The sequence below is a fragment of the Dreissena polymorpha genome, chromosome 4 (assembly GCF_020536995.1).
Source record: "Dreissena polymorpha isolate Duluth1 chromosome 4, UMN_Dpol_1.0, whole genome shotgun sequence".
Lineage (NCBI taxonomy): Eukaryota > Metazoa > Mollusca > Bivalvia > Myida > Dreissenidae > Dreissena > Dreissena polymorpha.
The window spans coordinates 120,654,948-120,681,379 of NC_068358.1; the positions used below are offsets into that span (position 1 = coordinate 120,654,948).

Here is a 26,432-nt window from a genome sequence, read left to right on the forward strand (position 1 = left end):
ACACGGAAGTCTGTTGGACTCTTTCAAAATCATATTTGAATAGTTTGAAAACAAAATATCGTTCCTCGAGATCAGAATGTCTGCACTTTTAAATATCCGAAAAGTATGTCATTTATCATTCTGCTGAAAGACATCGACAAAACAAAAACAATCCAAAATTATGTATTTTGGTTTCTAGTTGCATTGCTTGCGAGTAGTGATACTGGAAACTCTCGAGCTGTGAATCAACTTGATTTTGGTCGTTTTTCTCAGATATTTGTGCTTAAAAAATAGCTTTCGCTAAAGAGTGTCTAATCACTATAAAATCATCACCATACTCGTAATTGTTTGCACAATGCATGTTTTACGGTCCCAATGCAATGAAGATGGGAACGACTGTGCATCAGTTGTGCGTTTATAATCCCACGTCACTAGTAATAGATACTTACAGGGGCTTTGTTGCAGTTTTGTGGCTTTGTTATATTATGTTAATTATCACGGGGAAAATGCATAAAGCAATTTGCTGTTACGACCAATCCCGAGGTTCAACAAGCAATCATATATATATATATATATATATACATGCATTATAGAAAATATTATGGTTAAACTTACACTAATTAACTTAAATATTAATGACATTCCTTAAACATTATTTCAATCATAAATAACAAATGACAATAAATATTAAACATCAGTCACTTTGAACTTCGATCTGAAGCCAAACATGAAAGAGGATGTATCAATTTCTTTGTTAACATGTGTTATAACCCCCAACACTACGGTATATAAAAAGTGTCATAAATTTTGGACTACATGAAGAATGATCGGCCTCCTCAATTTCAGAAAAGGGAGTACAAAGAACTCCTTACTCAGAATAGTTTGTGTCGAACACTGCACATAAGATTTTTTCATAAAAACACTGTCAATAGAGGAGATACGTTTTATGCACCAATTGTTAATATACTTACCCTAAAGTTACATTTACGTTATATAGTTATTGTTTCTTTCTTGCGAGTTTTTTTTTATTCAAACATAAAAAAATATCAATTATTATTTTATCTGATTCTATGGACTTTCATTAAAATCGTATTTAAATACAATTCCAATGAGAACTATAAACAATTTTTTCTAGTGATGCATACTTGAGTTAGTATTTTTAAAAAACAACAATGGGCATTAACGTAACTTTATTTTTTATTATGCGCGACTTTATTACTTGATGATTCCATATGGAAAAAATGGCACAAATTAAAATTTAAGTGTCTTCCCTGAACACTGGACGTTGTTTAGCTATTTCCAGCTAGTGCATACACTTTATCTACACCTCTGATTACAGCCAACAGAAGTCATAATTCATTTTTAAATTTACTTATGTTCTTCACACCGTTCGGTACTGGACAGTTTATTCACGAAAGTCAACTAAAACAATATAAAATTATTAAAAATAAACACATATTCTCAAAAACAGACATCATTTATTTTTTACACATTCCATGGTCTCGCTATCAAACTCAGTGAACGATCTTTTAGGGTACTTCGGTGTGACCCAGACTAGACAGATGTGTAACCTATTATCGTCAAGCAAACTGATTCAATCTGTTGTCGTTAAATAAGAAATAAATATCAACGAATACATCGCTTTTAGGTTTTGTTTACTGAGTTTTAATTATAATAAATGCGTTTGAAGTTTAGTTTAAAATGCACGAATTTGTAGGTTTAGAGAACATGGATGATATTTTCTTTTTTTACAATAAATAAAAAAAAGACAGATTACAACGGGGTAAACAAATAACGTTTAATAACTGTTATCATTCGGAATTTACCTTTTTTCGCGCATTTCTTGAACATGTACTGAATACTACCTGTCCTGTTTACGTGGCTTGGTGATACCGCATATCAGTTTTATGCCTTTATCTTCGAGGGGTATATTTTGATTTAATATATCAAAAACGTAAGTTTGTTCTCTTCTTATATTGTTTGGAATAAATTAAGTTGTACAATAGCATACGATTTCAAGTAAACTTCGAGTAGTGAACTATTGCAAACTGTACTGACTTGTTTTCTTATTGCGGGTAACTACCTTTAATGTTTATGTAGAGCAAGTTACGAAGGGTTTGTTATCTCACATTGAACAATCTGCAAGATATGATTGCTTGTAAATGGTGAATGTGTATTAATCGTTTTATGACTAATCGTATAAAGTTGGCAAATGAATAAAGCGTTTTATTGAGATCGCTCAGGAAAAAAGGAATGCTTTGATTACTTGTATTATCATTAACTAAATTTTAAATGTGTTGTATACCCGTGTTTAGTGTTAGAGTAGGCATACCATTAAACCTAATACGAGTACATAAATACAAATTTATATGTTGTTTCACTTCAAAATGCTGTGGTGAACATGGTCGTACTTACATGCTCTACAAAATCGAGTTTGTTAAGTCATTTAACTATTTATCCAGTCGTAGTGTTTTAACTTAACAAACATAATGAATGATTCATACATTAATTGCGTTAAGCAGAGGATATAAAGTTGCCGAATAATCACAAGATTTTGCGAACGCTATTATCATCGATTACTTGCGTGCACGAACACGTACTATTGAACATCGGCGAGGACACAGTAAACACATGCGATGGAAGGAACTGCACTTTTTCGCTTTTAAATACAGAAAACTATTATCAGTAAAGGCAAAAACTTAAAGTAATGTTAAATTAAAAAAAAAAACATATTCATATTAATAAGTAATTGTTTCATGCTTTTATAAATCACATTCTACATATTGCACGCGATTCCCGATGGGTAAAAGCGGTTACATGAGCAAAATGTGTGTTCTATACACTGCGGCTGATGTTTCAATACACAATACTGGAAGATAAATAAAAATACATGTTTTTGTTATTTGTTGTGTTAAATTGTACATTAACTTGGCATTGGTTTTAGTTTTTTTTTATTGTTTGATGCGATTTAACTTATTTTAAAAATCTTTATATTTAACTTCATAACAAAACAATCTTAAACATGTGACTTGCTAAACAGCTGTGTTATTGTTTGAGTAATTTTCAATCGAAGATACTATTGGCAATGTAACGGCCACCGGAAAAACTTTGCGAAACCGAAATTTCGCAAACTTAAGTACCCTTTTTCTTAAAGATTTGCTACTTTGAGACATAGTATGCGATAAAAGTCTTATCGTTGATTAATAATTGGTTATTTTCACTCAAAAAACGCGTTTTCTTCACTATGAAATTTATAAGCAAAGTTGGGGTTCCCATGGGATTTTTGCATTTTCCCATGGGATTTTCGATTTTCCCATGGGATTTTTTCTCCCATGGGATTTTTTTTCTCCCATAATTTGCAAATGGGAGAAAAATCCCATGGGATTTTGAACATTTTAAAAAACGTGTTTTATTTGCGTTTGCAAGTATTTTAACGTTATTTAAGGACTGTATATTGGTTTTATGCCAATTATATATAAAAATATTTAGTAATAAAAAAATCCCATTTTAAAATGGGAGAAAAAAATCCCATGGGATTTTTTTCTTATTTTGAGAGATATATATTTATGAAACTTTCAGAAACATCATATTTTATGAAATGATGAACAACTACGATATTTTAATGCGTTTAGTCGTGTTTAAAAAAAAACAAAAAATCCCATGGGATTTTTAAATCCCATGGGATTTTTAAATCCCATGGGATTTTTTTCACCCATGGGATTTTTTCTCCCATGGGATTTTTTTCCAATGGGATTTTTCAGTTTCGTAAGCCGAATAAGTTTCTTAATGCGAAAAACAACAATAAAGGAAATAATAATTATAATTTTGAATAATAAATTGAATAATATAAATAACATGAATATTTTTAAAATGAGTTACAATTAAAGGTTTATGCTAGTAGAACTTATCATTTCTTGTTCGAGCAGATGGTTGAGTCCAATTGGTGAGTATGCCAGCTTAGAACCAGTATAAATGCATCGCAGACAGACAACGCTGTCATACTGTACACACCGCTGAGTAACAATCTTTATTGCATTTCATTTTGCAACAGAAAATGAACTCCGTAGTATAATTGATCTTATATATGCCCTCTGCTTTTGAAAGCGTGCAACACATTAACATAACAATAAGTCCACGCCAAAAACTATGTGCAAATTCCATTCAAAGCTATATACACATTATAAAGGTCAGATGACACGCGTCATGCGAAAATGGGTCTTATGTCATATGCGGCCGAAGTTGGTCCATCCTAGCTTGTCCAACCGCGCAGTCTGGTCAGGTACTACGCTGACTGATATATAAAGTCAAGCCATGATTCGTGGTCTCATATCCTAACTCGGTAGCTCCTGTGCGAAACTTTCACCGGAAACGACGGCACCGAGACGGGCGCTCGAACTTTGCGGATGCGCGTTATATGTTATATATAATAGCGCGATGTGTTTTTTCTTACTTTTCTCAAATTAGTAAGCCCAATCAGCGTTTTATTGTGTTCTTTGCTTCTACTATTAACAAGAACTTCAACTGATACGAACATGAATTTTATTTTAATATGTTTATTTAATGCTCGGAAAACTCATTGTATATTTAGACTACTACTTATAAAACAAAGTCGGGTTTTCGGCATAAAAATTGTTATTCCAAACCAGATTTTACGCACTTTACTGTACAAAATACCGTTAGGGCCACCGTGGTTACTCATTAAAATCCAGAGGGCGAGAATGCGAGAACGCGAAAGTACGATGACGACAGTGCGACAATACGATGGCGACAATGCGTTCGTACGATTGCGAAAACGCGCTAGTACGATGACGACAATGCGACAGTGCGACAATACAATGGCGGCAGTGCGATAGTACGGGGGCGACAATGCGATAGTCATATCGTACTGTCGCCGTGGTATCATCGCAATGTCGCCATCGTTCTATCGCATTGTCGCCATCGTATTGTCGCACTGTCGCCATCTCATTTTCGAATTGCCGCCATCATACTATCGCGTTATCGCATTGGCACCATCGTACTATCGCACTGTCGGCTATCGCCATCGTATTGTCGCACTGTCGTCATCGTATTTTCGCACTGTCGTCATCGTATTATCGCACTATAGAACTGTAGTATTGTCGCCATCGTACTATCTCACTGTTGCCATCGTATTGTCGCACTGTCGTCATCGCACTGTCTGATTGTCGTCATCGTATTATCGCGTTCTCGCATTGTCGCCATCGTACTATCGCATTGTCGCCATCGTATTGTCACCCTGTCATCATCGTATTGTCACATTGTCGCCATCGTACTATCGCGTTCTCGCGTTCTCGCCCTCTGGATTGTAATGTGTAACCACGATGGCACTAACGCAATACTGCATAGGACTGCTGCCTTTGTCACCATATTATCAGAATCATTAAAGTGCAAAATGGAAACTTTCAACTGTCCTTTCACTTGATACATAAGCCATTGGCGATCTTCAATGATCGCTTATTTCCGAGAGATGCATTTTATTTTTTTCAAACTTCGAATTTTGATATATGTTTAACTTATTCATTTAGATTACAGTATTTTCACTATAAATATTGACTTTGATCCAATTATCATCTGAAAAATACGATTTCGCGATTTCTTCAAAGATCGAGCGAGCCTTTTTACCTGTTTACTTATATATATCTAATTTAAGGTTACACAGATGTAAAGTTGTCGTGGCCGAGTGGGTAAGGCGATAAAATTGAAATCTTTTGGGATTTTCCCGCGCAGGTTCGATTCCTGCCGACATCGCATACTTTTTGCGACGCGTTTTATTTCTTTTCTAACGTAATTTGATTTAATATAGCACATAAGCTATGTTTATTGTTAAATATGTTGAAAATTGTATGCACATCCTTCAATTTTAAAATTAAAACAACGTTATGGCTAAATTGATTAATTTACTGCTGAAAATACGAATGATGCATGTTGCATTTTTATTTTTATTTCAAAAAGTAAACGGTAAATCTGTCTATTTTTTGGTATTTTTGCTGTATATAGTGTTTCTATAAAAACTTTATTTAAAATATAACTTAAATGATACTATTTTGAATTTTATGACACTTTGTTTTTAACCGACCCAATTTTTACTTGGCTGAAATCACTTACATTTCATGGCGCTATTCCATAGATTAAAATTTGTAAAAAATAAATGTCTGTAAAAGAATACTTATTTCATCTTGTTTAAACTTTAAACACCTTTACTGCATCTGTACACACCAACTGCATGCCCATATTTGGAAATTTGAATGAATTATGGAACTTTTATATACCCCAGGGGTGAAAATAAACTGGACAAAAGCCGAGCGTGAGGGTGGTTTTGAAAAAATCGGTTTATTTTTTTTTAAGCATGGAAAGCTACCTACAAATTTGCATGTAGTTTAGTGAAATGATGCTGATTAGGAAAATAATTAATTAAATTATATTTGGATATGTGCCCATTAGAGGTGCGCAAGCTTAAAAAGGTAGAATTACCGAAATTCCCGTTCTTACACGTTGTAGCATGGATCGGGTATTGAACACGATACACGTGTGTATTAGCACCCTACTGTAGTCCCGGCGGGGTTATCAACTGCACCAATACACCGGTAAGCAACCAGGGGAATATCATATGAAAAAAGAACTATCATGCATGTTTGTTTTGTTAAAGTGTGTCACAAAATTTCCCTAACTGCCGATGTCGGCTATAATCTCGGTATAAACATGCAAAGAAATTAACATATATATAATGTTAATGCCGATATGTTATTGGACATTTTGTATGTCAAATGTTCATTATTTGCATTAAAATTAAGACGATTGTATTGAACACGATACACGTGTGTATTAGCACCCTACTGTAGTCCCGGCGGGGTTATCAACTGCACCAATACACCGGTAAGCAACCAGGGGAATATCATATGAAAAAATAACTATCATGCATGTTTGATGTGTTAAAGTGTGTCACTAAATTTCCCTAACTGCCGATGTCGGCTATAATTTCGGTATAAACATGCACAGAAATTAACATATATATAATGTTATTGCCGGTATGTTATTGGACATTTTGTATGTCAAATGTTCATTATTTGTATTAAAATTAAGACGATGCTTATTTGCCAGAAAGCGTTTATTTCAAATTCAAAACAAGCAATAATCATACATAATACCAAAATATAAAACTAACAAAATGACAACACTCTCGCTTAACGGAACGTTCAGAAGCACGCGCACTTAACAAAATTATTGCAACTAATGCAAGCTGTAATTAATATGTGACTACTTGCTATACAACCAGTATCATGCGAAAATTGATCTTATTTAATTGTGGTTCCCTCTTTGAATTTATGTTGCCTGTCGACTTTTAGAATAATGTGTCAGTAAGAAATGTATTGCTTGCTCTACAACCAGCATCATGCGAAAATGGATCTTATTTAATTGTAAATCCCTCTTTGAACTTAAGTTGTCAGTCGACTTTTAGAATAATGTGTCAGTAATAAATGTTTTTCTTCAGTTTCACATGTTTTTTAAGAAAATTTAGTGAAAGATGCAAATGTGTCTTATTTATTTTTTTCTGTGTCTTCAATGTATCTTATTTATATGTGACTGCGTGCTTATTTTTTTTTCAAGAAATGAAAGATGCAAATGTGTCTTATTTTAATTTTATCCATGTCTTAAATGTGGCTTATTTATATAAGATAAAATGATATACTGCCAGTGTCATGCAAAAAAGGATCTAATTTCTTAATATCCACATTAACGCTTTGTTCTTTATTAGCACCGTCTTTAATTAGGCTATCTATTTAAAGTACAGATTACTGTGAACTTAATAATTGTGCAACGGTGATGTTGATCCATTATCGTTGTTAATTTAAAATGTAGACAACAAGTTAGCAATTAATGAAATCAGTTATTTTGGAAGTAAATCTAATTGTTTCTGTACAGTAGCCAGGTGGATGTGTATGGAGCGGATAAGATAGGGATCACCACAACAAGTTTCTAATACACAGTATAGACTTCCCCTATTATTATTAATTACCTGATTGGAATAAATAAAGTGTTAAATTTCATTTCATGTGAAAAGCAGGATTTCTGACATAATTTCAATCGTTTTGCTTTTATACACAATTTCATGGAACAATGAATATATTGGCGCGATGGAACACAATTTATAAATCAAGCTGACAGTATAGTATCATTTTTTAATTATGTGTAATTTAATTCGCATCTCTCCCTTAACTCGTTCAATGACACGTGAACTTATATCAATTATAAAACATCACGTGCATCATTAAATATTTTTTTTTAATTATGAAAACATATATGTTCTACATGGTTTTGTTTAGTTTTTTTTCTCAACCAGAGAGACATTATAAAACATTGTTATATATAAAGCGCTTTACTTTTCTACATTACATAAAGATATATCGATTTTTTTGTTAAGTGTACGTGCTTGACATATTTATAAAAAGGCAGTGTTTATTTTTGTAATAAAATCGAAAATTGACATTTAATTTGATGCAATCCACATTGTTTAGCGGCCAAGCGCAGTATTCCGCTCTCGGCGGCCGATGGTGTATTGCAATATATACAATGAAAAGCTGGGTTTCTGACATAATTTCAATCGTTTTGTTGACGCGGAAGTGCTTTTTGGTGGCCAAAAATACTATTGTTCCCTTTATTTAAACCTAAATCAGTATTTTTTTACACTTGAAGGTTTGTACAGCGGGGATTTCGGTACCGGCGCGGGTATATGTGCTTGTTAAGAATTACCGAAATCCCCGCTAAGAGGCAACATATTATCCTGATTTATGCTTTGATTAAACATTGATAACTAAATTGCAAAAGTGTATAGCATATTGTAAATAAGGTAGTACGATATCATTTGTTTCATCAGATTTGTTTGGAAAATACTTTCTGAAGACTTATTATTACTATGTCATGTTATATTTACAAATACTTTTGTGTAACCAATGTTTTAAATGTACATTTTACCTTTTTTACATTCGTTTACACATTTTTCACATTAATAAACTATTTAATAATGGAAAAAATATTCTGATAAGAGTGTTTAAATGATTAACACTAATATTATTGTGTACAAATCAACATTAATGCAAAGCCAAAACCCAAACATAATGACATATAGACCCTTTAAGGCGTAATATGGGGGATTGGCGTAAACATGGGTGATTTCGGCTCTGGGCGTACGAATGTAGCAGTACCGAAATCCCCGCTAATTATTTTCCAAAAGAAGTAACCGAATGGGAGATAATACATGTCACTGGTTGCTAATGAAAAAAAACACTATAATAATTTTGTTGACACTTGAAGGTTTGTACAGCAGGATTTCGGTACCGGCGCGCGTTTAAGTTCTAGTGTAGAATTACCGAAATCCCCACTGAAAGGCAACTTAATGCTGTCAAGAGTGCTTAATAATTAAAATTAATATCAAATTTGTTGCACCTTAACATTCATGTGAAGTCAAAAACCATTCATACCGATGACCTATTGACCCTTTAAGGCGTAAATATGGGGATTTCGGTACTAGGCGGGCGAATGTAGAATTACCGAAATCCCCTTTTCATCATCGCACATTAGTGTAACATAAATTTTAACACAATATATGTAGGGAAACTCATATGAATCGCGTAATGTGAAAATGATTATTATGCTATAATTCGACCACGAAACTTGACGTGACTTAATACCGGACATTATGGAATGGAGCTACGCTTGCCGTATTTGACATAAGACCCATTTTCGCAAATTATCTTATCAATGCTTATATGAATTTGATTGCTATAATCTTATGCGTATTCGACACGGAATTATTGTCAAGGTTTTTCATTTTGTCAATATTTATCATAGCAGGGGACATTGCTGACATCAATATGGATACTGTTTTCATTTTCTGTCGAGAAATGATATGACTTATTATCAAGATTATTTTATAGTACGGTAGCGTTCTCTTCACAATTGAGATTTATTTGTACAGGTAAATTGCTCTTATACTCACCATTCGGACTCGACGATCGGCTCGAATAAAAATGTTAGTCGCTTAAAAGTACAAATTCATCATATTGAGCACGATTATTATTATTATTATTATTATTATTATTATTATTATTATTATTATTATTATTATTATTATTATTATTATTATTATAATTATTATTATTATATAGCTTTTAGAAACTTATACCTTAAAAAAAATCCCATTGGAAAAAAAAATCCCATGGGAAAAAAAATCCCATGGGTAAAAAAAATCCCATGCGATTTTTTTTATTATTTTAAAACACGATATAACGCGTTGAAATCGCGAGAAATGCTCATCATTTGTTAAAAGGTAGTGTTTCTGAAGGTTACATGAATAAATCTCTAAAAATCAGAAAAAAATCCCATGGGATTTTTTTTTCCCATAAAAAAATGGGATTTTTTTTCTATCAAAGTAAATTGAACGAAAATAAGCACAAATGCTTTAACAATGCTTAAAATCGATAACTAAGCACAAACGAACGTGTTTTATGTTTTTGAAAATCCCATGGGATTTTTTCTCCCATAAAAAAAGCTGGAGAAAAATCCCATGGGAGAAACCAAAATTCCCATGGGATAATGAAAAATCCCATGGGAAATTACAAAAATCCCATGGGAACCCCAACTTTGCAAATAAAGTTCATAGTGAAGAAAACGCATTTAACAAGCAAAAATAACCAATTATTAATCACAAGTTAGACTTTTATCTTATACTTTATCACAAATAAGCAAACCTTCAAGAAAAAGGGTACTTAAGTTTGCGAAATTTCGGTTTCGCAAAGTTTTTCCGGTGGCCGTTATGTAAAGATCGACTTCGAGATTACTACTCACGTCTTTATGTTCCTTTTTGAATGCAATAACTTGACCTAGCAATTTGACTTATGTGATCTGTATCTTTGAAACCGCATTGCTCACACTAACTACCGGCCCTCTTGGTAAAGAAACAATCTTGAATACAACATGCTTATCATTAGATCCGCACCACGCCCTTTATATATTCAATTGTTTAGGTATTTTGTACAAATGCATGATCCAATTACATTCACCTTTGATTTCTTAGTCTCGCAAGCGATAGGGTTTTGCTTGATTGACAATAATTTACTCGTATTTTATGCTAGGTTAAAACGTTCTCCAGATATTGTTTGGAATCGGGTTTCACATGATAAGATTATGTTACATTGGCCTATAAATAGTTGACCTCGAAATTCTATGTTGCTTGTCGAATATCTAGGATACTTATTTGGATTATCGCAGGTTCAAGCGTCATCTTGGTACCGTGTGGCCGCAAATTGATCTGTTAATAGTAAAGTGTAATCGTTACAATCCAATTGATATTTCACCAATTGTCATCGAAGTTGTTTGACGTCTACATTTCCTCCCAAATGACAAGCATAAGGATCACCATTATTGTATGGGAATATGCTTTGATAAAGTGTTAAGTATTTTTTTATGATTTAAGCCAATAAGACCTTGACCTTTGGCCTAGGGACCTCGAACATCACCTTTCTTCCAGTAATCGGCATTCCAATGATTTTAGTTCAAAGCATTTGCTAGATACCGTTTGAAAAGAAATTTGTACCAGCCCCTATGACCTTACTTCTTAACCTTGAAATCAACAGGTTCTTTTTTAACTCCCATGAAGCGACTTTTCCAAGTTAAATGATGTAAGTCGAAGCATTCTAAGAACAATATTGAAGCATATTAAGATGAAGCCTTATAGTGTAAAATGTTCGTTTATATGGCTCGGGTGAGTGGCTAAATTTATGTATTATATAACAGAAAGTAGTATTTAATATTGATAACTCTTACAATTAATTACACGTAAAAACATAAATTGAAAAGTGTTGATTCGACTTAATGTTTCGGTCTCCATGTGTCATATACGATGTAAGTAAGCGCACATGTTAATCCTGTACTTCCTGTATACCATTGGTGTAAGTATGCCGTTTTATTGACTTTATAACTGGTAAAAATTAATATTACTCGAATAGGTTTCAAGATGCCACTATGCTTACAGAATCTGTATATCAATTAATGCCACAAATAATAAATAGAACATTGGTCGATGTCTAATTGTAAAAGAAAAAAACCCAAGCTCAATAAACTGTTCATATAATTATATAGTAGGCTATTGTTTAGCCAAATGCTGCTGGGCAAATCTTGCACTTTTATATGCATTAAATGGCAGCTGATGTTCAGACGATTCCAGACGTTCTTTTGTGTATAGCGCGTTACTACACACTATTAATGATAAAATGTTCTTCATTCTTAGTGTACTGTATGTGCATTCATGTATATATGAATTACAAGGCCCAGATTCTAACACAATACAGTTAAAGTAAGGTGTATTTTACTTAGTGAATTCTAAACATAAATTCATTGATTGTGTACTGATTCGCGGAGTTAAGGCTAACGGATTAGTATAGCTGTATATTTATCGCATGCAGAAATACATTATATCTTATGCAAATATGTCATACGTAAGGCTACCCTTACATTTGCCAACAAAATGACGTAACAAATAGTTTAGCACAACAACAATACAGTTTAAACAGTTGATAAATACGAATAATGTCAGTATGAAAATTGATACCTCAACATCCAAACTTTCAATTTAATCAATTGTGAAAATTATCGAATTTCGATGGATCATTTAATATTATTAAAACTGTGCTCATGTGAGAGCTATTGTGCAACATCATTGACCGGCGTCAAGCCTTTTATTTTTGCCTAAGGTATATAAAACATGTATGTTGTTGCTGTTTTTTTCTAGAACGACCTGGGAATCTACCAACATTTGCAAGAATGTTAATAGTGTATTTTTTTAACTATTCAATTTACATGAATATCTGTATTAAGAAAGTGTTGGTGCAAAATAAGCGACAAATAACCTTTAAACATTTAATTTTGCAAATAGTTCAAAGCAGCAACATAATGTCGGGTTAAATACACACTTCATGTTTTATTTTTTTGGCTACATTCGTTTTGACGATGTCGTTCTATAATGCTATGAACAATCTATGGAAATCTTTTATCTGATCAATAATTGGTTTTGACAAAAAGTTCACTGAAAATGTTATTGAGTGATAATCTTCCTTATTACACAAATTGATTTTGATTGGTAAATAAATTAATACCTTGATGAGAAGCAGTTTTCTTTTCATTAACATATAATTATAGTTGGAAATCTTCATCTCTAAAAACTTACGATAGGATTTAAAAATAAAATTGAACAAACATAGTTGCCGTCTATCACACTTTTAAAATATTTGATTTTGTATCAAAGCTGTTCATAGAACACATTGAGAGGTATGTATCCTCATTTTAAAGCACGTGTTTCCAGTATGACAAAGAAAGCACTAATTGTGGTTATCAAAGTTGTAAACAATCACAAGAAAAGGAATGGTGCAACGAAAGATATGAAGCAGATGTGTTGGATGTTTGGAGAACTTGGGTTCGATGTGATTCCGCGTTTGGACCTTAAAGTCCTTGGGATAGAAAAGGAACTACGAAAAGGTACACATACTGTTAGTAACAATCTGTATACATTAATCAGTAATGAATCATTCACTGCACATTTATGCATAACATTTAAATCCAATAAAAATAATTGGATGACATTCTATAAAATCATATATTGATATTATCAATACTAATAAAAACACGTGCAAAACACACGATCCATGCAATCTATTTGCAGCATCCGTGTCATATTAAAAATATTTGTTCCTGGCAATTTGTATCTCATATGTTTAACAATTTAGGGTCGTAACGGTTTTTGCGTTTAAAAAAACATAAATATGTTTATAATCGTAGCGTTCGTCCGTCTGACCGATATATGCTTTTCCAATATTTACTATGAAAGGTATTATTCCATATTTTGTGAATATTATGAAACTTGGGTGTGTACCTAAAATAAACACAACTTTGCTGTCAACGTCTCCGCGTGGTCAAGAAACCCTTTGAGCATGTGTGTATCGCAATCACTACGTTTCGAAATTATCATTATAAAAGAAAGGTTTATCTGAATGTTTTAGCATGTTCCGAACCCTGCGACTGCTTTGTGTTTGTGATAAGTTCACATGGTCGAGAGGTTCTCCTGCCTGGGACATCAAACGTGTACGTGTATGACCAGACCGTTTTGGGATCGGACGGAGAGACTGTCTCTGTAGATGATCTTTTCAAATTCATGGATAACAAAGTGCTGAAAGGAACCCCAAAGTTGTGCTTTATTCAGGTAATACAAACTTATTTTTGGTATGCAGACTTGGAACAGGAATGCATGAGTACTTATTTATTGGTAGCAGTTAATCGAAGAAGATTAATACCCAATCGTTTGGAAGTATTTGATGTAAACACATATATGTGTATGAAATTATCAGCTGATTATGCGGATCTATTTAGTTGAACACTAATCAAAACAATATATTTGATAACACATACAATAAATGACGTTCCATAAATGTCACAAACCAGTGGAATTATTCCGTGATATAATAATGTAAAACTTTCCATAAAAACAAAGCCCCATTTCATTTTAAGGGGCATTAGTTACAATGGAAGTTACTGTTGTTTATTTCGATGCAAATTTTAAGATTGCAGTTTGTTATTTTGACGTTCGAACGCGCCCTTTGTGAATAGAATATAAATTGTACTATGGGTTCGAACGTAATTAACTTACTCGCTTTTCTCAAGATCAATACGATGCATCGCAAATAATTATGACATAATTTGTAATTATTTGACCGATCTATTTCGGTTTCGTTGTTTTAGGTCAGTGCATTGTTACCTTTAAAGGACTTTAGAATGATTTATAAATTAAAGTTAAGTAAAGAATATCGAGTATTTTACTATACATTGTATTTATGTTAAAATACTTTAGTGTAATGTGAAGTCAAATATGACACGGTCAATACAGAAAGCAGTCGGCACTTTACATATGCTACATTTTTTATTACTTTAATAGTAGAAATTCCAAATATAAGTAGCTGAAAAAGTCTGCTAATTTCGTATATAAATATATCGAGAATTAATTTGAACGATTATGAAATAAAACAATTAACACTTAACAGACAATTAACTCTGTTAAAACACAAGGTTCGCATGAAAATAGCATTATTCGTCATTTGTATTCCAAGTTTGATTACCATATATTGGAAACTATGTGCATGTATTATTAATGTTTAATGTCATATTATAAACAGTCACCAGACCTTTGACACCTGGCGAAATTAACGAATGTTATGGCGATATATCCATGATTGGAAAATTATTTTTAACTGCTAACATTTTCGTTATAGCAATACATTTGTGTTAAACGTTAGCTCTACATATTGTTTGGTTTTCTTAAGGCATGCCGATCAAAAGCACAAATACAAATGTCATCGAGCACAGATAATGCAGAGCTTCAGTGTTGATGAGGGTATTCCTGTAATGGTATCTAAGCCGACAATGACGGGCGGACATATTGCACATCAGTTAGATCAGGCGGATTGTAAAACAACGCAGGTAACTGTTTCCATTATAGAATGTCCTTTCAAGTTTACCAGTGTGGACATCTGTTATGTATACATACATAAACTTAGGTACGTATATTCATAAAGCATTTAGTCAAAGAAACTTGTATAAATATTATTATGATAAATTGTATATTATTCATTACTCAAACTTTACTTCTCGCTCTTTTGTAGATTCATCTGTTTTGTTTTTGATGATAGCAATAATTGTTAACTAGATTCTAAATGCTGTAATAAAAAAAAAAAATTTTGTCTTAGACCTTTTCATGTATTGATACTTTTTAACAACTTATAAAATTCAATACTGATTACATGTCATGCCTTTATATGTTATTTTGTTTTGATCATGTAATATAATCTATGTCTATTGTATATATTTGATAAACCCTAATACGGTTCACATTGGCATATATTGAACTAGATTTCACTAATTAATACTAACTTCTCCGCATACCTTTTTGACCAAGATGCACAGCTTTTATAATAATTTTTTTTTTTCTTCAAATTATCTAAGATTATTTCATATTTTTTGAAGGCACTCATGTGCGCTTGCGCAACGCAACAATTTGCTAAAAGATGAATGTAAATACTTGATTTCGTTTAAAATTCCTTACCACGATAAACGAATAATATCATCACGAAATAAAATGTCAAACTTTAAACAAAAATGTATATATTTGTTTATAGGACGATTCTTCACTGTCGCGAAATTCTGAGCTGCAAGTCTGGTACGACGATTCTGTTATTGAAATGTTAAATACGGAGTCTGGCACTGAAAAGAATAGAGACAAACACGTTACAGCAGCCGTTGGCGATAAAACTACCCATTTCAAATCATACATTCGGTTGATGGGTTGGTTGAGTATCGAACATTAATACAATAACCAATAGTTATCAATTGTATATCATATTTTAGGCTTGTTTCAGGTGTTTGCTTAATTGTACTGAACTAGTTGCATAAGTATATAAAACAAGAGATGTGTTGTCAGAATTACAATGCCCCTTAATGCGCCGCTTTGAAGCCATATATTTGACCTTTGACCTTGAAGGGTGACCTTGACCTTTCACCACTCAAAATGTACAGCTCAATGAGATACACATGCATGCCAAATATCAAGGTGCTATTTTCAATATTGCAAAAGTTATGATCAAGGTTTAAGTTTGTGACACATACAATGACAGACAGACATACAATGACAGACTGACAGGCCAAATACAATATACCCCCGATCATTGGATCCGTGGCAATCTGGTAAAAATGCTTTCAATATTTAACCTTTATAAGTGAAAATCTGAAAATTAGTATTGTTAAAAATACATAACGCTTTTGTGATAAATCATGTTTTGACCAATTTAACGGCGATTTCGAGTACGCCGACATGCATTGAAATAGTTACGAACAAAAATGCTGTGTTTTTTTTCAAATTACAAACAAAACGTTTAAAGGCTTAATAATAAATGTTGAACTGTCCGTCTTATCAAATCATTGATCTAAGCAGACAACGACAATCCTTTCAATCTGACTGATTCTGATGACGAAGACACTGATGATGAAGTAGATGCAGGCGGAAGTGTTGGTGGTGCAGCAGGTGGAGGCGATTCTAACGTTATGCCCGAGCTTCCCGTCGACGTTGCCCCAGTAAACTGCCCGAGAGATTGCCTTGTCATGTACTCAGTTCAACCGCGTACGTAGTTTTGTCACAAAAGCAATCATACTTGATTTTATTTACATAACACATCAATTAATATGTAACAAAATTACTTTATATAATCAAACTAAACTATGTTTCCTTTAGATAAGTACGCTCTACGTCATGCATCCAGTGGCTCGTGGATGCTTCACTTCATGTTCCACAACCGTAAGGAACTAAAGAAGCAGAATGGAAACGTTCTAACTTATTTGACTTCTGTTGCGAGGGCCATGGCAAACCATACATGCAACTTCTCAATCGAGAATGTTAAAAAAGAGGTGAAGATATGTGGAACAATATACCATCGACCGACAACAGATGTGATTATGAAAGCTCAAAGCCACCCGACGAGACAGATGTTTGCTTTCAAGGCAGCGTTAAAGAGATACATGGATGCAATCAATCGCAAGATGAATTTGGCACGCTTTTAACATAGTTAACATTAAGGACTTGTCGAAGTAATAACTTAGAATTTAATAGTGCGTTGGTTTAAATAAATGCGTGTTTTACGTATAAGTAGACGATATTTATTTTTGATAATAGAGGTTTAAACAAAGATACATATGTAATGTTATTTATCTAGATCAGATAGGGAAAATAGTAAAATTGTGTAAATATTATTATTTAATCAAACATTAACATATTCAATTTAATACATAAAATATACATATACTTCAACAATAACTAAGATATATATAAAAATGTATATACTATTAACGTCAGTATTTTATTGTTTTATTGAGTTGCATAAGATTTCTATAAGCATACGGTTTTTAAACCCAAGAAAGAGGTTATGATTTTATCCCGTTGCTTTGTGTGTTTGTTTATCTGTAAATTTGTCATTCTAAGATAATAAAGCCTATATTTGTTTTACTTTGTTGATGATTAAACGGTTATATAATGTGTATGTCAATAATCACAGCTGTTGGTATCTTTATTGCGATGGTGTTTGTGAGATACCACGTCTTGCGCGGTGCATATTTGGTTATGGTAATTAGCCTTTTAGTTTTCATTCAAAACATTTAAATGGTAAATGGAATAATATCATCTAGCAATGAAAACAGTTAACATCATTTATCTTAGCAATAATAAGTTCAATGCTTATGAAATATTACCAGGCACTTTCGACGTTTTCTTGGTGACGGTTTTATTGAATTTCTACTTATAATAGTATTTATGTTTTTATAAACTGTGTTTTCATTCAATCATCGTGTGTTTTCATTTAGGATTAGACACACTTAAAAATTTAGCATAAAATCCATATTTTCAAAAGGTATTAGAATATAACAATATATCAATATAATATATTGCGAATACTCTATGGTCTGCAAGTTACTCCAGTACATTCCTAATTTATTTATTTTCAGTTACATTATCGGATTTTCAGGGAAATTATATATAGTCATTCAAATGCTCGAATATAACATATTATTTTCAATTTAATACAATTAACTTTGATAATATTTTCGAAAGTAGACTTTAATAAAATAATATAATAGAATCTTAACTATTGATCAGACGGACAAACAATAGGATTATAAACACGTTTGAATCATTTGAAACGTTAAGGCTCACCATACTAAACGTTATAAAATATCTATTTTACGCTTATATAACTATCTGAATCGACACATATCTGCATTTGTTTGTCATATTTGATCTATATCGCGCATATTGAACCTTTCCTTACAAAGATGGAATATCAATATTGAAAATAACTGTTGACTGAATTTGGCGACATAGACTATATTCATGTAACTGCATAGTACTTTTTCGTTATAGTGTTTTCTTGGTATTCTATTTTGGTATTAACTTCCTTAATGAGAATAATTTAAACTTTACCGTGTTAAAGGTAGTGAGAACGTTTTACACAAGTATATGTTGTCTTGCTATTTATAGACTTCACTATGAATTAGAGCGCGGACACCATGCTAAATGTTAAAAAACACATTAAGTGACTACGTGACCTAGTTTTTTGCCCGGTATGGCCCATGTTCAAACTTGGCGTAGAGATCATCTAGATAAAACTTCTGACCTAGTTTGGTGAAAATTATGGATGAAAACTAATTGAATTAGCTGAATATTTAAAACGCATTAACTGACCTCGTGACCTAGTTTTTTACCCGGCATGACCCAAATTCGAACTTGACATAGACATCATCTAGATACAACATCTTACCAAGCATGGTGAAGATCGGATGAAAACAACTTGAATTAGAGAGCGGACACATAATACTGACCGACCGACCAAAACCTTCACCTAAAATCAGGTTATTGGGTATAAACACGTTTTCTATTTTTAGTAATAGTGACATTGGCCTGGCGGTAACAAAATTGAAATTTAGTTAAAATACAGAGTGAACAATTTAATTAAGTTTCATGTTGATTTGATTGAAATTGTATGCACTTTGTAGCGGACATAACTTTTCAGGACGCCGCCGGTGTTCCCATAATACGCCCCATTTTAAACGGGCTTATAAAGATCGAACAAAACAAAGCATTTCTTTGTTTACATGTTACAAAGGAGCCGAAACGTATTTAATTTTTGTAAACGTATATAAGTTACGAATGTCGAAAAATATTTTGAATCAATATGTAAAACCTATTAAACTATTGTATTTTAGCAGTAATACAATATTGGGAAACTACCTTTAAAACATGATGCAACACTTGCCTGGGAGAAGCAAATACTTAAGTGACCTACATACAGATCAATATCCGGTTTATTGCAGATGAAGTTGCACAGATCATAAACAAGTGAGAACGAAAATAGGCAGGGAACATCTGCCTGTTAAAAGCATGTTTCTATTCAGTTTAACTAGTGGATATATATTTTAAACTTTAACAAGTGGTTGCTGTATGCCACATGCGCAACACCCTGTCTGAAACCAACTTGCAAACGTTTAAAATCTTTTAAAATATATGTTCATATACTTCAATAAGAGCGGCTTTTGTGTCTTGCAACGGTCTAATGAAGATATAAGGATAAGTTCACATTGTAAGTATAATCGTATGTCCTCGTTTTCAACTAAATGGAACATACATTTTCCGAAATATACATCTTGGGTTAATTTATACTTAAATGGATTAATATTGTTTGCTAGTATACCAGGTATAGATTTCAATTATATCAGGCTACACCTGGCGGTAAAAGAGAAAACTTCCTCATTTTAAAACTATTAATCGAGGTTATATTTTCAAGAGGATAAATTTTTGGTTGTTTACATACTTTAAACAACTGTAAAGCGTGATTTTTATTCGTTAACGAGGTACTTGTTTTTGTTTTGTGAATATTTGATTTTCTTTCGGCATTATTATCTTAACTAATTGCATTTCATTTTTTCCGGCTTAATTTTATAACACATGAATGCAAATCTATTTTTGTGAATGTAGGAAGAATGCATTTATTATTTGTATTGATATATATCTCACACCATTTGATGAATTTATATAATTAGGCTATTGTCTTTTTATGTTTTTACAAACTGAGAAGAAAACATTTTGTATATAATAATCGTGCTCTTACCTGAGATCCAAATAAGTAGGGTGCCTTTTTTAAGGTTTTACTATAGCAATTAATGGAAAACTATTCCAGATTGGTGGCTACATTTTTTAACTCAGCAAAGTATAAATGAACAAGAAGGTAAAAACTAGTCCGACCTAAGTGTCCTATACATGTAGCAATATATGAAAATCTACGAAATTCCCAGCTTGCCATAAATAGTTATCATTTGAGAAAAGGTTCTGGGCAAGTTTCGTAAAGCTTGGACAATCTAAAGTGGTAAATGTACAGGGTTGAATAGAAAACTGCCTTATTACCTGATCATGTTCATTACACCGGAACCGGTTCCTCGCTCTAACTCGGTCGATGTATCGTTGCAACAAATAATATAAGGAAGTTTTAGGAAGGCAGTAATATTGTTCACAACAATTCAATATAGTCTTATGAGGAAAATTGACAATCCCTTAGCAGCACAGCTTTGAAACGGATCGGTTACAAGTTTCGATCTCGGCTTTGACATACTTAAACAAATGTTCGGAGCAAATTCATTATGATTTGTGGAAGATTGTGAGTTCACATGTTTTCTTTCTATTTGACTTGTGTAAGAAATTGAGCAGCAAGCTCTGCGCGATCAAAAATTGCAAAGAAGGATTACATCGAAGTTGCGTTCAAAAGCCCATCATCGACGTGGAGTATTGTTTGTTGTGTTTTGGTGCATTTTTGCATGAGATGAAAATGAATAAATTGTATAAGATAGTACGAATTTAAATAATCAAACAAAATAAATAATACTTTGCGTATATTAACTTGATTCTTATATATGTTGTCGGCTTTGCGGCGTGCCTTTCAGATTTCCACAATGACAAAAGTAGCTCTGATTATCGTTAACAAAGAATTTCATGTACAAGAAACAGATGATAAAAGATGCGGTGCGACCAAAGACTTCCAGAAAATGTGTTGGATGTTTGCCGAACTTGGATTTATCGTGATTCATCGCTTCAATCAGACATCAAAGGGAATCCGGACTGCAATTAAAGATGGTACTACTAGATAGTAGAAGGTTTCGCGGTGCATTTATTCAATTAATTTAGTATTTAGTGTCTTTAAGAACAGAATGATATGTTAGAAATAACGCTTTATTTTCTTTCTTTAATACTTAATTCATTCCTTCCCCGAACCGTAGGTTAATATGCTATAAAATTATAATTTAAATGAACCAATTATAATGATATTATGATCAACAAGTTTAACATAAATTAATACTAATATTAACTAATTAATAGAAAACAGTATTAAAATAATTATAAATATGAATGTTTTATTTTAATTCAGCGTGCAGTATACCAAGCGAGTGTTTCGTCTTCGTGCTGAGCACACACGGTGAGGAGAGTTACCTACCCAAGGACAGCAATGCACACGGGGGCGAAACAGGCCTACGGGCGGAGGTATATGATCAAATGGTACTGGGGATTGACGGACAGGCGCTCTCTGTGAATAATCTTCTAAAGGAAATAGACAACAACGCACTGAAGAATATGCCAAAAATATGTTTTATTCAGGTTAGTTGATGTCAGAAAAGGTGATAGATTATGTTTAAAGTAACGGTTTAACACCGTTTAGCTTCTCATTTTGACAAGTGATCCAACATACGGACAAAAAAAGCCATTTAAATATTTACATATACTTGCTGAAATGTTTGCACCTAAATAATCCACAGAAAAGCATACACAATACCACAATCAATTGCCAGTAAATAATACACTGTAATTAACGATTAATTATGTATCATGATGTTTATGTGTTTTTTATTGCGATAAATGAACAGCGTCAATATCTTTAACGTAAATGACATGTGTGTTTTCTGCAGGCTTGTCGTTCAATTGAGGGCAATCAAACAATTGCAATTGACGAGGGCACAAGTTTATTTGTTCAGGAGCAGTTTGACAAAACAGATGGCGGGATTCTCCACTTTAACATACAAAACAAGGAAACTAACTTTTAAAAATATATAACTTGTTTGCAAATATTTGTTATGTAAAAATATGTAAAAACATTTGAAATAATTTTAATACAAAGAAAACAAATGAGTAGAAAAGTTGCCCTTTCCCCTGATTTCGAATCAGGGACCTTAAAGAGTGAAAACAAGCCCGGTTACTACTGCACCACTAATGCCTGTAATACATACGGTACATGTTACACGCTTTGTAATTAATTCATATGTTCATGTGTAGCTGCCATATTACATACGAAATGCCATACACACGCTTCATTATCGTACCAATTTCAATTATCAATAAAGGAACGGTTATTTGTCACATCTTCCTTTGACATGGTTGTATGTTCGCTTGTTTAATATAAAACAATATATCGCTATGACACATTTTGAAAAAAAAATGGGTTCAATTAATGCATGTTGAAACCTAAGACCAACGGAATACATATCTTAAGGGAGTAAATTTCTTTGAATATGATACAAACACTGCCAAGATCGCACAGTTTAAAGCTTGCACTTGAATATTAAGCATGCAATATATGATCATTAACCGACCGTCAACCGAAAGATACAACAAATATACCCTCACTTCATCGAAGAAGAGTGAACAAAATTATGCTTAAAACACTTTTTAACTCCTAACATTTATCGACAATTTAAGGCAACAGATTTAAGTCGCTGTGTTTTGACGCAGGTCTTATGCAATATTTTCTACTGCAGGTCATATGGTATGATGACGACGTTGTTCAAGCCGTGAACGCAGAGACCGAAGGAAAAAAGGTACACCAAACGGTTAATGATGTAGAAGAAACATATGCATTCGGGAACTTGTGTGGTCAGTATGAAATTGTTATATGTCATCAACCAGATAAAATTATGTTTAAGGAACGTGTTTTATGTAACGAGCAAACTAATAAAGCCTTTTAGTAATATATGTCTAAAAAAAAAGCTTATTGTGTGGCTATATAATGTCTGGTATACATTTACTTAACTGTAACAAATGTTTAATTCAAAGAGATTTCATAACTTGCTGTAAAAAAAGGAAACTACACGTATGTTATCATGCAATTAATTAGTTCAGAAAAATATTTGATATAATATACCGCAACACTACTTATTAGGATTAATCCATACATTGCCTTATGAATATTGTGAATGACTAACAGTCGGTTATGTAGGTCAAATTACTGATAAAACGAATGATACACAACTAAAATGTTCATCGCAAACGATACAATACACCAAAAGGAGATAAAAGATATGTTGATTTTCTCTTTTATTTGTTATTGAAAAGTCATATTTGAGCACATGTATGTATCCACTTATTTCAATGACACAACAACTGACAAAAACTTAACATACTCATAGTTACCGTTGCGCAGTTATGCTTACAATAAATAAATGAGATTGACGTAAATTTAACAGTACGATTTCGTTTGTGAGTAACAATCGAATTCAACTTTTTAGTTCAAGAAAGTCCATTTGATCTGCCCGATTCGGATAACGAGGATGGCGAAGTCACGCCCGATGTGCGGGGTGCTGATGATTCGAAGACTATGCCCAAAGTGGCTACTCTGGTGGCTCCCGTCGATTGCCCCACCAACTTCCTTGTTATGTACCCCGTTCAACCGCGTATGTTAGAGTTCTATTCACGTTTTCTTGAATAACGTTTATGTAATAAAACGGTAGCATAGAAAACCAAACACCAACAATTAAAATGTATTAATTGGACTGAAAAATTAAATGTATGCCTACGTCTGAAATATTGCTAATAAACATTGATCTTTTGACCAGCAATGTTTGTTGATATTTGTAACTTGGGATTTCAGATAAATATGCTTTGCGAAAGGCTGACACGGGATCGTTGATGCTCTACTACATGTTCAAACTGCGGAACATGTTGAAGAACGATGGTCGTATCTTGTCGTATCTGACCACAGTCCTGCGTGCGATGGCCGATCACACATCGCATTACAAAGGTCAAGAAATAAAAATGTGTGGAACTATATACCACAGGCTGACCCGTGAAGTTTTTCTTAAAAATACACACGCACCGACAAAGCAGTTCGAAACCTGGAAGTCAATGCTTAAATCGAAAAGAAAATGATAAACGGCATGCTACTTACCGTAACTATGTTTTTGAACGGTGGCAAACGGATTGTGACATATTACCAGACATGTTCGAAAAATTTAAGTATTTGCTTTTCAAATATTAATTATTTTCCATCAAAATTGATTCCGATATAGTATTATTATAATTATCAATATCAGCATTAATTATATAGACTATGTCATTTTTAAGATATCGGTTAAGGTGAGGAAGTTAACTTAAACTTACACAAACTTGCACTTTGAATAGAATAAGAGTAGGTATCAGACGCATTAAAAAATTTAAATGTGTGTCTTCTTTAAACTGTACTATTGTGAAATGTAATTATATTCTTTTTAATCAGGTGGTCGGTTGACAATACAAGGACAATGGCGTTCAAAGTTATAAACATGTATTTATCGCAACAACTTAAAGCTTATGACAGTAGGCTCTCAAAACAACAGCCCGAAAATTGTGGATTACAATATTATACAAAACTTAAATTCTATTTACTGTTTCCACGATTTCCAAATATACGATAACATTACAAGGGTATTGCTGTTTAAATAGTTTTTGAGCGGTTGGTTATGTTAAAATATTCCGCCATGGCCACTCCCCCCCCCGTTACCAAAAACCCATATTGTAAACTATTTTTTGCATCGCATTTCTTTTTTGTAACAGTTTATGTATCTTATTTTCGTGTTTTACGGATACAAGTTTGAAGTGGCGTTAAGAAACCTATATATATTGCTAACTTATTATTAAGTGAAACAAATGTTGAATAATATATTGGAAATACAATATAAACACCAACATATTCGTTGATAAGTCTGTTGAACAACAATAAGTTTACACAGTCTCAACTTTCTTTGTGCTTATTACTTACGTACACATTGGTGCATATACATTGTTTCTATGGATATAAATTGTCCAAACTTTTGCAAAGTCGCCATATGTAAGTAACTAGTAACTTTTAGAAAACGTGCATATACGTGTTGTTTTAATTAAATCGGTGTTGAAACTTTCTTATATTTAAATGTGTGTACTGTTTCTTTATGTATACTTTCCGGTGAACTTTCGTGCGTCTTCAATTAAACTCGACCCTCAAGACTTTCTTTGGCTCAGTGCATACCCAAACCCCCACAACATATTGTTGCAAAGTTAAAGAGTGCACATGTGGAGATACCATATTTTTTACACACAATGAGCCCTAGTTTTAACTTGACCTTGAAAGCATCGAGCTGTTTCTTGTGCGCGATCGCAACGTCCCATAGTGGTGAGAATGTGCCAGGTTATTTCGATATTTATAAATGCATGCGAAAGTAAAAGTCCGATCAGGGATCGAGAACACATGTACAAAGTTAGTTCGAAAAAAATGTAATACAGGCTGAGGTAACATTCGGAGCACACGTTTCGGGATAGTCCGAAAGACATACGTGATAACAAGATTCCAATATATATTCCAGCCTTCCCACCCTACTACTCGGAATATAACTATACATTGTGTACGCTCATAAAATACCCGTTTTGCATCTGCACACAGATTCATAGATGTAATTGATAAACCTCCCTCGTCCCTATTGCGCCGATTGAACCTTTTTTTTTAAATAGAATATATGTTATGTAAATAAAT

The 26,432-nt window shown here is 32.9% G+C and overlaps 1 protein-coding gene and 1 long non-coding RNA gene across 9 annotated transcripts; both read left to right on the forward strand.

Annotated features, from left to right (window-relative positions):
- Positions 1 to 1,748: 1,748 nt before the first annotated feature.
- On the forward strand, positions 1,749 to 17,960 carry LOC127879947 (uncharacterized). 4 transcript variants are annotated; one of them, XR_008049360.1, is made up of 6 exons: positions 1,749 to 1,933; positions 13,339 to 13,524; positions 14,046 to 14,245; positions 15,360 to 15,516; positions 16,212 to 17,209; positions 17,321 to 17,960. It is a non-coding gene; the product is annotated as an uncharacterized LOC127879947 (long non-coding RNA). The 4 variants fall into 4 exon arrangements; XR_008049361.1 differs by having other exon boundaries at positions 13,352 to 13,524; XR_008049362.1 differs by lacking the exon at positions 1,749 to 1,933 and having other exon boundaries at positions 13,142 to 13,524; positions 17,326 to 17,960.
- Positions 17,961 to 19,882: 1,922 nt separating this feature from the next.
- On the forward strand, positions 19,883 to 25,907 carry LOC127879941 (uncharacterized). 5 transcript variants are annotated; one of them, XM_052427067.1, is made up of 7 exons: positions 19,883 to 19,972; positions 21,568 to 21,757; positions 22,050 to 22,276; positions 22,585 to 22,702; positions 23,429 to 23,545; positions 24,178 to 24,342; positions 24,540 to 25,907. In XM_052427067.1, the coding sequence occupies exons 2-7, from the start codon at positions 21,577 to 21,579 to the stop codon at positions 24,815 to 24,817; spliced, it is 1,086 nt and encodes a 361-aa protein (XP_052283027.1). In that variant the 5' UTR covers positions 19,883 to 19,972; positions 21,568 to 21,576; the 3' UTR covers positions 24,818 to 25,907. The 5 variants fall into 5 exon arrangements, with proteins under 5 accessions (XP_052283027.1, XP_052283024.1, XP_052283029.1 ...); XM_052427064.1 differs by having other exon boundaries at positions 19,927 to 20,213; XM_052427069.1 differs by lacking the exon at positions 19,883 to 19,972 and adding an exon at positions 20,462 to 20,484.
- The last annotated feature ends 525 nt before the right edge of the window (positions 25,908 to 26,432 follow it).